We start from the raw sequence: 15,050 nt of genomic DNA on the forward strand, positions 1-15,050 counted from the left end.
AACCGCGGATATGAGTTGAATCACCTAACATTACCATGAACAGAGTGGATCATGGTTATGCGCTTTTCCTTTATAGCATCGTAGGAAAGAATTGGCGAAAACAAAATCAAACTCTTTTTCCATTCATTGCAACCAACAAAAATAACGGATTTACCCAACCGTGATAAGCCCTTTGTTCTCGAAAGTTGACGTCACTATCTTAACAATAAGAAGCTTGAAGTGCTATTTTGATTTCAATGTAGCAATGGCTAAAAGATAATACTAAATGCGTCCTTCTATACAGGTTAATTTATATTCGAAAGGATTGCCGATCAGAGACTGGATATGAATAAGTAAGATATGGTTTGCATAGAACTGCCCTTGTGTTTAACAAGTTCTACATTGCATTTTATTCCTCTGTATGTCCCCTATACAGCAAAAAGATCGACGATTGCATTGTAGAATTTTCTTTTTGGAGATCTTATTGCAATACAGGTCACCAGGGTTGATCTTTTAGTCGATCTGTAGTGTAGATAGAGATAAGGCAAGGAGGCGTCCCGACGAGAAGGCAAGTAGAAATGTATGGAATGTATCCCGCGTTTCCGTCCCACAAATGTACTCCTTGAAGCTTTTACACGCAAAGTTTGTTTCCACTTTAACAACACACTGATTTCAAGATTAGCGCAACACTACAGTGCATTACCACCTCCCCTATGCAAATTACATCTATGCGCTAAATTGTGTACATACAGCTTCATATACTTAAAGTCTCTAAGGAAAAACTCCCATATATTTCTTTCAAAGCAACACTAATTTTGCTGATCAATAATAGAATCAAAATCTTCAACTTCCTTCAACTTGTAATCTTGAGCCAATGACACTTCCACTTTATGATCGTTTGCATATTGCAATCTCGCCAATTTAGCTTGTGGTCCCCATCCATTAACCGGCGCATTCAATTTAAACGGCAACAACCATGAAGTGATGGCAATAAAATTGTCGCTCAAATTTATCAATTCATAAATCAAATCTTCAATGCAAATAAGCCCCAATTCTTCAAATTTGTCTTCAACTACTTGATTATTGTCCAATTTAACCACCTTTGATTGAATCTCGCCAGTTTCGGCATCGGTTTCGTCAACCATTATACGAGCTCTTTTTTGAAATAGTTTACGTATTGATGAAATTGATGGTTGTCCAATGATGACGTATGGGGCAATTAATCCTAATAATTTGATGGTCGATTCATTAGCTTTAACAAATACACCGGTATTAGATTCAATCAACTTCAACACTTGCAAGATTTGGTATGCCTTTTTGGGGATTTTTAGTCCCTTTGTATGGTTAGGTATTCTGATGACAAATAATAACTTGTATTCTCCTTGATCTTGAACTTCGTTATTGGTGGTAGTTCCACTGTTGCTTATTGAAGTTGGCAAATTACTATTATTGATCTTTTTCGACACCTTCTTGATCCTCTTGCGTTCAATTTCATTGGACTTGTGATTACTTAGTAAAGTTTCTGCTCTAATGAATTTATTCTTTTGTTGTAATTTGGCCTTCTTGGAAGCAGCGATTTTTTCCTTGATTTGCTCCTGTTTCTCTAATCTTTTACGATCAGCATTTTTACGTTTACGTAATAGAATCTCTGGGTTGGAGTTGAGGATGGCCATTTCTAAAAGGAGGTGCTGGGTACTGTAAATGGAGTAAAGGTTGGTTGTAAGATGAACTTAGTTTTTTTTTTTTTTTTTTTTTCTTGAGATGAGATGTGTGAGGCTCAAAATAAGGAGAGGTCTAATGTATCTGTCGCTCCAACAAGGCAGCGAAGGTTCGCACGAGATCGAAGCGAAAATGGAGGAAGTTAGGAACAAAAAATTGGCTGTGCTTGGGTTGACGTATGAGCTTTGGTCGATGCAATCTGAAAAGGGTGCATTTCCTCACTCAACTTGACATAGAGAAGAAACGTTATCAATGATTTCCATGATACGATAGTAAGTTCTGATTTCTATTACTACGTACTAGGGCAGTTCCGATAGTTATGCGGACAATTTTATAACCTACCTCCAATACATTGTGAGACCTTTTTGTCTCTCCTCACTGATGAGACGGGGATATGGCCAATCGCAAGGCTGTGGTGTTCCGCTTCGAGAAGATGAATACGATTTTCGTCATGCGAATTTACTCAATTGACACTGCAAAATGAGCCCACTTTTCTATCAAATGTTAGAGTTTGCCTGTGTTTAGTCATACGCCATGACTAATCTTACGTAAATATTTATCTTTATACGATTATGCTTCTGAACTAATGCCTATGAGGTTCATTGAGCATAAGTCTAATTTCGTTTAGAAGCGCATTTCGTTGAATAGTGATGTGTATCATGACAAAACTAATTGTGTATGGAGTTGTTTTTCCATTTTTATTTTTTATTTTTATTTTTTATTTTTATTTTTTTATTTTTTTTTTTCAATTTTTCAATTTCAAGCTTGATTTGATCTGCTAATTTTATTTTTAACCAGATCAGGTATAAAACCAACTCAACCCCTTCAAGATCTTTCCCTATCGGAACAACACAACAAAAATAATAATATTGTAACGTGCTCATTTATATTATAATATTCACTCCTAGATCTTACCACAATTGTTATTTTTTACTCAACATCAAAACTGCTCCTATCAACAAAAGACTAAACTCATTAACATACAACAGATCCTACGCCTATTAAGATAGTGGTAACATTTCACCACTTGACAATCTCCCCTACCATTACCAAGACCAAGAACACCACCCAACAACAATCTTTGCACACCTTTTGCATTCGTTTTTATTGCTCATTCTTCGTTGTGAGTTACATTTAATTCTGTTTCCCGGTTACCTGTTACATAGAACCCTTCAATTTCACTGTTTCATTTGTTGCATACGTTAGTAGATCATAGATACCCATTGCATTCAAGACCCAAAAAGCTGATGATTATATGAACCTTGACCACTATTCATCCCAACAAAGGTCATCTCAGCTACCCCAATCACAGCAACAGCAACAGCAACAGCAACAGCAACAGCAACAGCAACAGCAACAGCAACAGCAACAGCAACAGCAAGCGCAACAGCAACAGCAACAGCAACCTCTTCAACAATATCAACATGTACTACCTCAGCAGGGATCCTTGCAAGACTTCTCTTCCGCAGATCTGGAATTATCAACAACTCATCAGCAATACCAACAACAACCAACTACATTTCCACCCTTGCAAGCCCAACCTGAGTACTTTCAAGAACAAATTCCCGAACAACATTATATGCAACCATTGAACCCTCCCACCTATGTTCAATCGCAACGCATACCTCCTTCGTCACAACCACCAGGGCAATATTACGGTGCTTCTTCACACCCTGCATATATGACACAAGAAAGCATCAACTTAAGCATGCCTCAATCACAACGATTTCCTAATTATAGAGTTACTGACCAGCACAGTAACATTGCATTTACAAAACAACCTACTACTTATGGCGCTTCTTTAGGTCCGCCGCCTCAACCACCACAACATCAGTACCTGCGACCGTTGCAACAAGGAGAATCACACCATCCAACTTCACAAATGGCACTGAGTCTGGAATCACAATACGAGCCGGTTCCAAGCCTGTCATCAACAGGTAACCCACTTGATGAGTCGAGTCAGCAAAGTAGATTCAGCCAGACAACTACCTCATCTCTGTACACACTGCAACCACATATAGCATCACAACTACAGTATGATACACTACAAGAGAATGCGCAAAAGGGGCCACCTCAACCACCATTAAATGTCAAAAGGCACAAAAGAAATAACTCCTCCATCTCATCTGTTTTACACTCCACTGCATACGAGGATGAATTAAAAAGTATGGCACATGCAAAAGTAAACATACCATTGGCTGAGTTGGCAAGAAGAATAAAAGAACTGGAGTATGACACTTCCAGCTTATCGTCAAGTTCGAGATTGACATCACAGGAAGGATCATCTGCTACGTTTCCAACTTCCTCGCCATTAGCAACGACAGAAAAGCCCCAAAATACAAAAGAAACACAACGACTGGTTTTTGGAATGGTGTGGCTATTGACATCGTGTGAGGTTTCACCAACCGCAGTTATACCTCGTAACAGAATATATGCCAGGTATGTCCAAATTTGCGCTGACAATAGTCTATCGCCTTTGTCTCCTGCCAGTTTTGGTAAATTGGTGAGAATTTTATATCCAACAATAACAACGCGAAGGTTGGGAATGAGAGGACAACTGAAATATCATTATTGTGGAATTCGATTGAAAGGTGAGCAAAGTATGCAACTGCAGTTGATTCAGAAACAGCAGCAGCAGCAACAACAGCGATCTCATCACAGAGGACAATCATTGGGATCAGATTTTGCCACGCTGTTACAATTGCAATCTCCAGTTCGCCCTGGAATCGGCGCAGTCTCTGCTGCTCAGTCCCCATTGTCAACAACTTCATCAGTCTCGTATGAAGAATCACCAAGATCAACATTTGGAGGGGAAACACCGACTTACAGCGCTATCAATTCACCATCAGTGCTCTCCTCGTTCCCCACTTCGGATCAGCTACCACTGGTGTCGCATATGAAGTACGTACCCGATTTATTCAAGCTCTTGGGGCTGGAATCAGTAGCCACCAAGTCGTATCCATATACACCAATAGAACTACCACCCATATATTCATACCTACCAAAAGACACTGACCGCGATATCGCTGATACATTATCCTCCTTGTACAAAGTTCATGTCAATACAATATTTGAGTCACTTCGATTCATGCAACTAAAACGACTATTTTCAACATTCAACAATTTTAACAGCATATTATCGTCTCCCGTTTCCAAGTTGTACACCGCTGACTCAGTGATTGAGTGGGTGCAGCAATGTGATTTGCTCATGTACAAAAAAATGGTACGAATGTTGAGCAAATTGCATATGCAATATTTGATGCCTCAGGAAAATATCAATCAGTTGAAGACAATTGCATCAAACTATACACGTACGTTAGCTAATTCCATTATCAACTCACGAAATTCGAAAACTTTCATTACAATGAAATTAAAAATGGCCAAACACTTTGTCAATTTACTCAATCGTTTAATCAAGGTCATTGAAACTGGATCCACTGCATCTAGGATATTGAATGACGATACTGAAAAACAAGTTATGTTGCAAGATTGGCAAAAGCTAAACTTTACTGAGATGGTTTCAAGAGATGTTCCTTGCGCCGATGAATCCAACTTGAATACTTTAATTTTCATATTAAGTGAAGAGGTTGTCAAAATAGTTGAAACTCCTTCAGATGAAAACAGTTCACTCATGCAAACATATGCCAATTTTGTTGGTGGATTACCATCACAATTCCCCACTGTCAGTCCTCGAATGTTTTTGCTACTATCCTCAAACTTGTTGACGTCCATTCTTCGAGAAATAAGTCTTAAAAGTGGCGACGGATTTGGAGCATGGTGGATAGTGAGGTGTTGGGTTGATGAATATTTGGCGTGGATAATGGAGGTGGGTGGATTTTTCCAGGATGAGCTAATGACATATACAACTGAAGGCCAAGAACCAAAACTGGGGGACAGAACTGATGAGCCACAAAAAGATGAAGAGAGTCACCAAGGGCAGACTAGTGGAGCCACTGGGGGTCAAGCTGAAGAGGAGTACGATTTAAGTTGTGAAACATCCATTGACTTGTTAGGGTAGGTGGAGCGTATTATAAAGAATCTTTTTCACACGGACTGTATAGAGTAATAAATGAGCATGCTTTGGGGTGGACTTTTAAACCCCTTTCAATAACTTTTTTCATGGTTGGTTTAGGATTATGTGATGCTGTGAGGGTGATTCTATCAAGATTCAGAGGCCGTGAAGGGGCTGCCAGTAGCTTGCTTGGAAATTGAGAGTCCCACACGGCTTTTGTGTTGACTTAATCGATGCTGGCTGTTTGACTATGGCTGCCCTTTTGCGACTGGTGCAAAAATGTTACATCAAGGAAAATTCAAATGGTTTGCAAAATTTGATGCACAAAAAAGAAGAGTGTTCTTAAAACATACTCCAGCATTACAAACACCCCTATATATCAGCATAACTAAGTAACTAAAGTTTCCACACTTCTATACAGCAACTAACATTGCAACTAATGTCAAACACTTCAAAGTTTCATTTAGATACCATTTTTGTTTCCATCAATAAAAGTACCACCCCCAAGTTAAGTTTTTGGTTGCAAAAAACTCCACTTCTCCCATAATCATGTCACAGCTCAGTACCCTAGACAAATTTAATATTGCCAAAATTCAAATGGAAACTTCAAAGAACAAAGATAGCCCGGAATATTGGAAATTTAGGTTGGCTATCAAATTAATCCAGGATGTTTATATGTTTCCTAGTGATGAAAGTTGTAAGCGGGAATTCTACGATACTGTATCCAATGAGAGAATGAGGGTTGTTGGTAAAGATCTTATTCCAGGGGAGAGACGTGTCGTTGCTAACGTTGATTTTACAATTGGTTCACACATTATGGATGTTACGACTATTGCTGTTCTTTTTGATGACTACAATGACACTCCACCAGTGTACATTACAAAATATCAAGAGATTTTCCAGTCCATGATCATCAACACTAAGACCAATAAGGAGACCAACAGAATCATTTTATTGACATTCTTAGTCATGTTCAACTATTTAGAGGATAGTGAATTTGCCAGCAAAGTCAATAACTTGTGTACTCACCAACGACAGATTCGTCTTGCTAGTGAGTTGAGAAATGCGAGGGACTCAATAAAAGCTCAAATGATTGACTTGTTTCATTCCTATTTCAAAGAGTACTCCTTAGCTATGGAATTTTTCAAAAAGGGTCAAATTAAAATGGCAAAGAGTAATTGGAAATTTTTGGAAAATTTAGTCAATGTCGTAATGGTTAACCAATCAGTATTGATGAATCACCATCATGAACGTGTTGGTATATTCTTGGATCCTCAATTTGCTATTTTGAATCACAGTTGTTTGCCAAACTGTTTGCAAATTGAATCGGGTTATGAACAGTACTCAGTGGTTAACAGTTTACCAATCCAAGCCAATGAGGAAATCACTGTCAACTACATCAACGTCGGTGCTCCAGTTGAAATCCGTGCATACAAGTTACTCACAAAGTACCACTTTCATTGTCAATGTCAGTTGTGTTTAATGAAACAAGATGTGTTTTTCACCATGCAGTGCAACGAATGTTTGAAACAAATCAAGTCATCTAGTTTAAATGCTACTCTAACCACACCAAATACCATCTTGAAGGAACAATCCTGTTCAAAATGCTTTCATCCGTTTGACTTGGATGTGTACACACGGCAAATTCAAATTCGAAATTTCCTCATTGCAATTATCCTCATTCCAAAATCAAACTACAATATCAATGATGACGGTTATTTTAGCTTATTGTTAAAAGAATTTGCTGGGTTGATTGAGAGAAATGGAGCACCTGCGTTGGTTAGATTATTAGTTGATACACTTGAAACTTTTCAAATTGTCCCCACCCGAGTTTCATTTATCAAACGATTGATTGATGAGGTGATGACAACTAAAGTATTTGCATTGTATACTTTTCCATTCAATGTGATTGTCCAAAAGATCAGTAATGATGCATGTGAGTGTACTGACTTTGACACTGGGTTGGAGGGGTTGAAGTATTATGCACGAGTTCTTTTTGCAGTCAAGTTCCCTGCTGATTTAAGCAGCCAATTGTTTTTTGACGAGTGTTTGTTTATGGAGTTGGCACAACGAATTGAGAATTTGATGGCTGTGTTAGTGGAGGAGCAGGTTGATACTTTTTTTGGTACATTTGAAGAGTCAATGGAACTACTTGCCCGATGTGCATATTTCTTTTACAAACATGTCAAGTGCAAATTTGAAACTCAATACGTGGAGGAAAAGTTGTTGCAACTTCGTCAAGGTTACCATCCCACCAAGTCGAAGAGAAGTATTCATTCTTGCTTGGAGAGATTGTTTAGTTATGCCAATGCCAACATATTTATCACAAAGACCCGTTTCCTCATATTCAATGCAAGGCAAGAGCAAGTCACCTTGTTTCATACTTTTGATTCTGATGACTACATGTGAGACAAATGGGGCCACGTCGTTTCTTTTCTTTTTTCACTTTGTTTACATAAGTTTTGCTTTTTCTATACATCATTTAATGCTACACATACAGCTCCCTTGTGATGTCCATTGTACTGCCTTACGGTCTCACTGTTGGAAAGATCCCACAACCTCACGTAATGGTCGGAGCATGCAGTAACTAGATATGCGCTATCGGCACTAAATGCACAATCCCAAACCCATCTCTGATGCCCTTGTAATGTGGTTTCCAAAGCGAAATTCTGTTCTGTTGACCATATTCTTGCTGTGTGGTCTGCTGAACAGGTCGCCAAATGTTTCATATCTGTGCTCAACAACACTCGAGTGATGTACTTCAGATGTGATCGAAATTTTGTCACCGGTGTCAACGAAGTGAGATCCTTTTGATTCAGCATACTCCAAACATAGCAGTTACCCTTGTTGTTTCCAGCAACAAGCATTGATCCATCGCTGGCAACACTTAGTGAGTTTATTGGTACATCATCTTCAGGGATCAAATGATGCGTACATTGATTTTCACCAAGGTCCCATACTCTTATATTACCGTCTTGATCACAACTGATCAACTCACCTTGATTTGGGTGTATAACAACTTCATTTACGGGGCAATTATGTTTATAGTTTCGTTGCACGGACGGCGATCTCACGTCCCATACTTTCACAGTTCCATCTTCACTTGATGTCACCATCCATTTGTTGTCGGCTTGAAATGCTAATGACGTGACATTTGTGCTGTGCCCTTCGAAGGTCATGACTGGGTTGTTGTTTGGGTTGTTGCTATTTGATGACCCGGCATTATTATTCTGAACTGATGTGTTCCCAATAGCTCCACCTTGCCGTATGTCGTATAATCTCACATACAAGTTTCCTGCTGCTGCGAGGTATCGCTTATCGGAGGTAATCTCTAATCGATTGACTTGAGAGTCGGTATGTTGAATTGTTCTTGAGCACACACCAGTAAGGGCGTCCCAGAATCTAATGGTATGATCATACCCAGCCGAAGCTAGTATCACGGACATGTTATGGTCACTAGTAGTGTAATGAACTTTTGGTTTTCGCGCACCAGTAAATTCTATACAAAACAAAAAGCAAGAGTCTTTAGAATTATATGCATTACTCTCTATACGTTACATAACAAGCAGCAACGGCTCTCAGAAGTTGTCCAAAATAGCTTGCTTTTGTGCTGGGGTTAATGATGATGGATAGTCGACCTTGTATGTGATTTCCAAATCACCTTTTTGACCAGGACTTTTACTTATTGGCATTCCCAAACCTGGGTAGTTTGTGGTTGAGTTTGGTTGAACGGGACTGGATCTACTTAATGAAATCCTTCTTCCGTCCAAAGTGGTAACATCCTTTTCAAACCCACAAAGTGATTCCTTGAATGATAAATGAACATTCATCTTTATATCGTTTCCATCCCTCTTGAAGATGGGGTTGGGTTTCTCTTGTATAACAAATTGTATAGTTTGTCTGGCACCACATTCTGGTTGGTAGTCACCTTCGTTGGCGAAATTGATCTTTGTACCTGACTTCCAGCCTGGTTTTATATTAACTTCCAATACTTTTTGTTCTCTGGTTCCATTGGCATCTTTTCTAGTAATCTTCATCTTTTTAGTAGCACCTTTATACAAGTCTTCCAAGGATACTGGTAGTTGTATTGATACAGTATCTGGTTCTGGTCTTTGCTGCTGGCGACCACCAAATCCACCTGGCATACCACCACCAGCTGATCTGAAACCGCCAGCGCCACCACCAAATGGAGACCCACCAGCACCACCACCGAAACCACTCAGACTAAAAGTGAAACCATCATCTCCCATACCAAAACCACCCATTTGTGAAAAGATGTTGAATGCATCGGCTTGAGAGAAACCTCCACCTGAGGACCTGAAACCACCACCACTTCCACCACCAAAGTTGAAGCCACCAGCACCACCACCCGCTCCTCCGAATGGATTGCCAGGGTCAGCAGCTGGCGCATTACCTCTTGCTGCTTCTAGACCGTATTGATCATACACTTCTCTCTTGTCGGGATTGGACAAAATATCAAATGCTTCGGAAATCTCCTTGAACTTTTCAGTATCTCCAGTTGGTTTATCAGGATGGTATTTCAATGCTTGTTTTCTGTATCCTTTTTTAATCTCTGCTTCATTAGCAGTTGGCTCAACGCCGAGTAAATTGTATAGCTTTGTATCCTTAACCATGATTGTTGACGACTGTATAACCCAATGGGAAAATCAATTGAGATTAGGATAAGTACTTATAGACCGAAAGAAAAAGTATCGATTACTATACAAAAATAGCAATTAATTTTCAATTTTTTGAAAATCTGGTGAATGTCATGGAATCAGTTTTGTTCAACATTTGCTACCAACTTTTTTACACTACACATTTTTTTTCTCTTCATTGTGCGATAATCGAGAAGATTCATCTCATTTCTAGAATGTTCCTTATCTCTACACGTGATCTCGGATATATACATCCATTCAAGACTAATCATTCTTTTCAGCACTAATAGTAGCACCAGCAGCAGCAGCAGTCTTTGCCTTCTTCCTTAAAGCCCTCTGTCTAATTGATTTGTGCATGTTGAGGTTAATCTTGTTGGCGATCTTGGAATAAACACCAACGGTATTATCAATTCCAAAATGCATTAAAGCGTGTGCCCAGTATGGTGTAGTAGTAGCAAACCTCTCTTGGGCACCACCTCTGCGACCAACTCCTTTCAATGCAGAAGCAACAAAGTCTTTTGCATTCGGAATTGTCAATGATGAACGTCTAATCTTGGACATCGCTGAGGTTACCAAATATGAAATGACCAACTCAACATCAATACCTTCAGGGTTTAATTCTCCAGCCAATGCATTTGACCATTGTTGTAAAAAGGCTTTGGAGCCAGAGTAAACAGCCAAATAAGGGGTGGGCAACAATCCACCAAAAGAACCCATTGTCAAAATAAGACCTCTAGTTGCGCCACGTGATTTTTCAACAGTAGCAGCAATAATTGGCGCAATAACTTGAGTGATTCTCAACGTAGCTGTGTTGTTAATGGTTATGATGTTTCTCAACTCAGTAGCATCAGTTTCCAAGAATGGAACTGGGATGGAGTGAGATTGTCCAACATTGTTGATCAAAACAGTAATTGGTAAGTCATAAACCGTCTTTTCCAACTCCAAGTAGTTAGAGTCATCATCCAGTGCCGCATCAAATGGAACAATTCTAGTGTCAACCTTGTATTTGGCAGTAATTTCTTCAGCCACAGCCTCCAATTTTGATTTCGTTCTTGACACCAACACAATAGCCAATCCACGTTTAGCCAACTGCAAAGCAAACTCCTTCCCAATTCCGTCAGAAGCACCGGTGACAACTGCCCATTTGCCACTGTGTGCACCATACTTAACGAAATCGACGGGAGGTACGACAAAAATGTCAAAAAGTAAGGAACCAAATTTGAGAACAAAAGTGGTTAACTTGAAAACACCAACTAGTAAGGCAAACACCAATGTGTAGTATACAATTGGGTTATTAGGAAGCGATTGGAATAGTTCTTCTATTATTGACATGGTGAATAAGAAGAAGCTTTGGGTTATGGGTTGTCCTTGTAAATTCTTGGTTTTCGATTTTTTTTTTTTGTTGAGCAGATTCGAGAATCGAGTTCAAACGCGGATAGGGAGAGTATACACAGAGCAAGTTTTTACAAGGATACAATAAGGAAATACAAAATTCCCATTACCATTACATATACACAAATTCGTCCAATTTCTCTGTTGTTAGCTGCACGTGCAATTCTTCTCTAGCCGCATGTTTCTCCAAACTCGAGATTGCCATTTCCAATTTCATCTTTTTCCTTTGTAGTTCCCGAATAGTTTCATCAGTAGCGGTTTGCTCATTGTAGTTAGCCTCTAAACTTGCTTGTTGTGCTTCATCTGTTATTCCCATGATGTTTATCCACGGGTTTTGAAACTCTTTTAATTTTGTATCATGTAGGAAGTCCTTGTAATGACGAGAGCTTTTATCCACTACACCGCCAGACCTGTAAAACTCACCCAGATGATGTATGCTTCCGTTTCGACTTTTGTAGCCACTACCTCGGAAAGATCCCCCTCTGTAAACATCACCACCACGACCACCCCCACGACCCCCTCGACGACCACCACGTCCATAAGATGCATCTGGCCCTAGGAGTCCACCACCATCATCTTCATCATACTCGACACTTCCTTGTCTATTTTCCATAGATTGAGGAGATTGCCCCTCTTCTCGTTCTTCATTCTCAGAATATGAACTGCCTCTGCTTCTATCGTCATGTCCGCTGAAACTGTTAAATTTATTGTAATGTCCTCCGCCACGACCTCTATGGGGACTGCCATAGTACTGCGAGTTGTAGCCTCCATTATAGCTTCCACGACCACCACGATACGGTAGTCCTCTTCCTCCTCTGCCACCACCTCGACCTCTATAGCCGCCTCGATAAGAATTACTCGAGCTGTGGTAGTCATCGCGATAGCCACTACCTCTATTGGAATCGCCTCCCCTTCCTCCAGCAGAGCCTCTATAAGAGTCGTATGACATGATGTGTTATATGCAATGTGGATGAAGTTGGTTGACAGTAATCACAAAGTCTTTTTTTTTTTTTTTTTTTGTTTTTAGTTTTTTCTTTTCTTTGAAAAACATTGTCGCAATAATGTTTTTGCGACATCTTCATTATGACAAAGGTCATGCCGAGGCTCGTCCAAAAACGTTTCTATCAAGTGCATAAACAAATTTTTAAGGCGGATCCATTTATGATTTTTTTGAAAAAATGCGAAGAGTCCAAGAAACAATGCCTGCACTGAATGATACGTACTTTGAGTTAAAGAGATTCTAGAACACCATTGCTTGCTGTAGCATTCTTATCTGAAGCATGGGGTTACTATAGAAGGACCAAAAACATCAACATGCAACGTATATTGACAAAGTGTAACCACAACGCATTCAATGTGGCTTCTTCCTCTCATCCATATGTGTACGTGTGCTTTACTCTCAAGTTGTTATTTTGGTATTTTTGCAATCACATTTCCTAATGCGGTAAAACTGTGCGTGCCCTTGTCACCAAAATATATACAAAGAGAGAGGGATTTTAAGGTTAAATCTTTTCGGTTACAAAAACAAACGTTTTGATTTTAAAATGAAGATCCTTTTTTATTGAAAGGAGACAAAAAAAAAATAACAGATTTACACAACAAGTCAAACGCTCCATATAAGGTATTCAGAGCCCACTACTACGTCGGATACGTTGTTACAGCTAACAAGGGGGCAAAACAACGTCTCCGCAACTCTTTCAAATTTTATAAATCTGCACGCAAATCCATCAGCAGTAGAATATTTTGATCTATTGTTTTTGAGAATTAGCCACAATTCAGAATCCTTTGTATTTGCACATGATGGACTATTTACCTTCAAGTCCAGAAATGGCACCGCTCAAACAAAAGATTGATCATTTGTCCCCAGTATTTGAACAAATATGGAATTCAACCATGCAAGAGACTTCATATAACCCCACTCAAGACTTGATGAAATTGGCACAAAAATTGATCAAGGTACAAAGGGGTGGTGACCATGATTTGCAACAACTGGATGAGACAAGTTTCCCTCAATTGAGCGCAAAGCTCATTGAAGAATGCAAAGATAAGCAAACTTTATCCAAATCAGAAACATGGGACATTTTACGTCAATTATTGCAAAACAAGACCGATTCGGAAATGGATAATTTGAAAGCAATTCTGTCACATGAGGAGATAGCAATGCACCTGCCGGAATCATTGCCTGATGTAAGCGATGGAGAAATTTCTCATGATGATTTAGATGAAGGTGCCGATTCTGATGAAACTTCGTCGTTGATGGAACTACAATATACGCTGCAGCAACTGCTAATGATGCCAATCCCAACACCATTGGTGGAACAGCCACACGACTTAACCGCATCATCTGGTGGCGGTGATGATGTGGTTGATGATGTGGTTGATGATGTGGTTGATGATGTGGTTGATGATGTGGTTGGTCTAGGCTATATTGATCACTACTTGGATGGTACACTTCGCAAAGACATAGTCATTGATTACAAGACTAGGCAAACCTTGCGACAAGTTATTGATGAAGTGGCGCATCTCCATCAGCAGGTGGACAATTCGTTTTTCCGTATAAAAGACCAATTGGATAAGCTCAAGTTGAGAAACTTTCACGCTTCACAAAGAATGAATATGCTAAATCACGGCTCTGATTTCATGCTCAGTCGAATTAAGCACATACAAACGGAAGTGAAAACGATTACCGAGAATCGCAAATTAAACACCAAAGTGAAACGTGTAGTTTCATTTAGTGATTGTTGTGAAGTAATACCAATTTCAGATAAGCTACCACCAATCAAGACTTTGAGTGGACTGCTGTTGCGCGCCGCACTTCACCAGCAACGAGGTGCATCATATCACGACCTGCCTAACTGCTCACCGTTGCAGCATAAACGACGTGGTGGTGGTGTACCTTTACAAAACGCCCCTGCTCTCAAGGCCAACACTCTGGTAGTGCAGCGACCTACAGCCTTCGAATTTGATTCAGATGATGATGCTCTGGAAGTACTCATTAATGAAGATATGGAGCCTTATAGAATTTCGAGAGAGGGATCGTGGCAACATTTGCCATCACAATATGCGCATCCACATAGTCCCGCTAGTCCTTATTATAAAGAATCGCAAGATTTTACATCCCGAGAGAGGGAAACTTCATCAGTAACTCCACCACAAACTCCCACTGAAGATGACACTTCAGATGACGAGCCAGTCAAGATTCGATATATTTTGCTTATTCTTTTACTTTATTTCTACAACAAGTTGCACAATTTTTGTCGATCCAAGTTGAGCTAGAACACTACATATAT

General features: G+C 39.6%; 8 protein-coding genes across 8 annotated transcripts; 3 read left to right on the forward strand and 5 right to left on the reverse strand. All coding sequences in view use genetic code 12, as the record gives it.

Annotated features, from left to right (window-relative positions):
- Positions 1-788: 788 nt before the first annotated feature.
- RPL7 (Rpl7p) lies at positions 789-1,652 on the reverse strand (the record flags this gene model as incomplete). The annotated part of the gene is made up of 1 exon (XM_036809383.1): positions 789-1,652. One exon carries the CDS (start codon positions 1,650-1,652, stop codon positions 789-791), a length of 864 nt encoding a protein of 287 aa, XP_036666025.1.
- A 1,301-nt stretch (positions 1,653-2,953) lies between these two features.
- RFX1 (Rfx1p) lies at positions 2,954-5,716 on the forward strand (the record flags this gene model as incomplete). Its single annotated transcript, XM_036809384.1, has 1 exon — positions 2,954-5,716. One exon carries the CDS (start codon positions 2,954-2,956, stop codon positions 5,714-5,716), a length of 2,763 nt encoding a protein of 920 aa, XP_036666026.1.
- A 543-nt stretch (positions 5,717-6,259) lies between these two features.
- CPAR2_205000 (uncharacterized protein) lies at positions 6,260-8,119 on the forward strand (the record flags this gene model as incomplete). The annotated part of the gene is made up of 1 exon (XM_036809385.1): positions 6,260-8,119. The coding sequence occupies one exon, from the start codon at positions 6,260-6,262 to the stop codon at positions 8,117-8,119; it is 1,860 nt and encodes a 619-aa protein (XP_036666027.1).
- A 62-nt stretch (positions 8,120-8,181) lies between these two features.
- Positions 8,182-9,156, reverse strand: CPAR2_205010 (TOR complex subunit; the record flags this gene model as incomplete). The annotated part of the gene is made up of 1 exon (XM_036809386.1): positions 8,182-9,156. One exon carries the CDS (start codon positions 9,154-9,156, stop codon positions 8,182-8,184), a length of 975 nt encoding a protein of 324 aa, XP_036666028.1.
- A 132-nt stretch (positions 9,157-9,288) lies between these two features.
- Positions 9,289-10,344, reverse strand: SIS1 (type II HSP40 co-chaperone; the record flags this gene model as incomplete). Its single annotated transcript, XM_036809387.1, has 1 exon — positions 9,289-10,344. The coding sequence occupies one exon, from the start codon at positions 10,342-10,344 to the stop codon at positions 9,289-9,291; it is 1,056 nt and encodes a 351-aa protein (XP_036666029.1).
- Positions 10,345-10,632: 288 nt separating this feature from the next.
- CPAR2_205030 (ketoreductase) lies at positions 10,633-11,700 on the reverse strand (the record flags this gene model as incomplete). Its single annotated transcript, XM_036809388.1, has 1 exon — positions 10,633-11,700. One exon carries the CDS (start codon positions 11,698-11,700, stop codon positions 10,633-10,635), a length of 1,068 nt encoding a protein of 355 aa, XP_036666030.1.
- A 172-nt stretch (positions 11,701-11,872) lies between these two features.
- Positions 11,873-12,709, reverse strand: CPAR2_205040 (uncharacterized protein; the record flags this gene model as incomplete). Its single annotated transcript, XM_036809389.1, has 1 exon — positions 11,873-12,709. The coding sequence occupies one exon, from the start codon at positions 12,707-12,709 to the stop codon at positions 11,873-11,875; it is 837 nt and encodes a 278-aa protein (XP_036666031.1).
- A 944-nt stretch (positions 12,710-13,653) lies between these two features.
- CPAR2_205050 (uncharacterized protein) lies at positions 13,654-15,036 on the forward strand (the record flags this gene model as incomplete). The annotated part of the gene is made up of 1 exon (XM_036809391.1): positions 13,654-15,036. One exon carries the CDS (start codon positions 13,654-13,656, stop codon positions 15,034-15,036), a length of 1,383 nt encoding a protein of 460 aa, XP_036666032.1.
- Between the last annotated feature and the right edge of the window lie 14 nt (positions 15,037-15,050).

The sequence above is a fragment of the Candida parapsilosis genome, contig 005809, assembly GCF_000182765.1.
Source record: "Candida parapsilosis strain CDC317 annotated contig 005809".
NCBI lineage: Eukaryota > Fungi > Ascomycota > Pichiomycetes > Serinales > Debaryomycetaceae > Lodderomyces > Lodderomyces parapsilosis.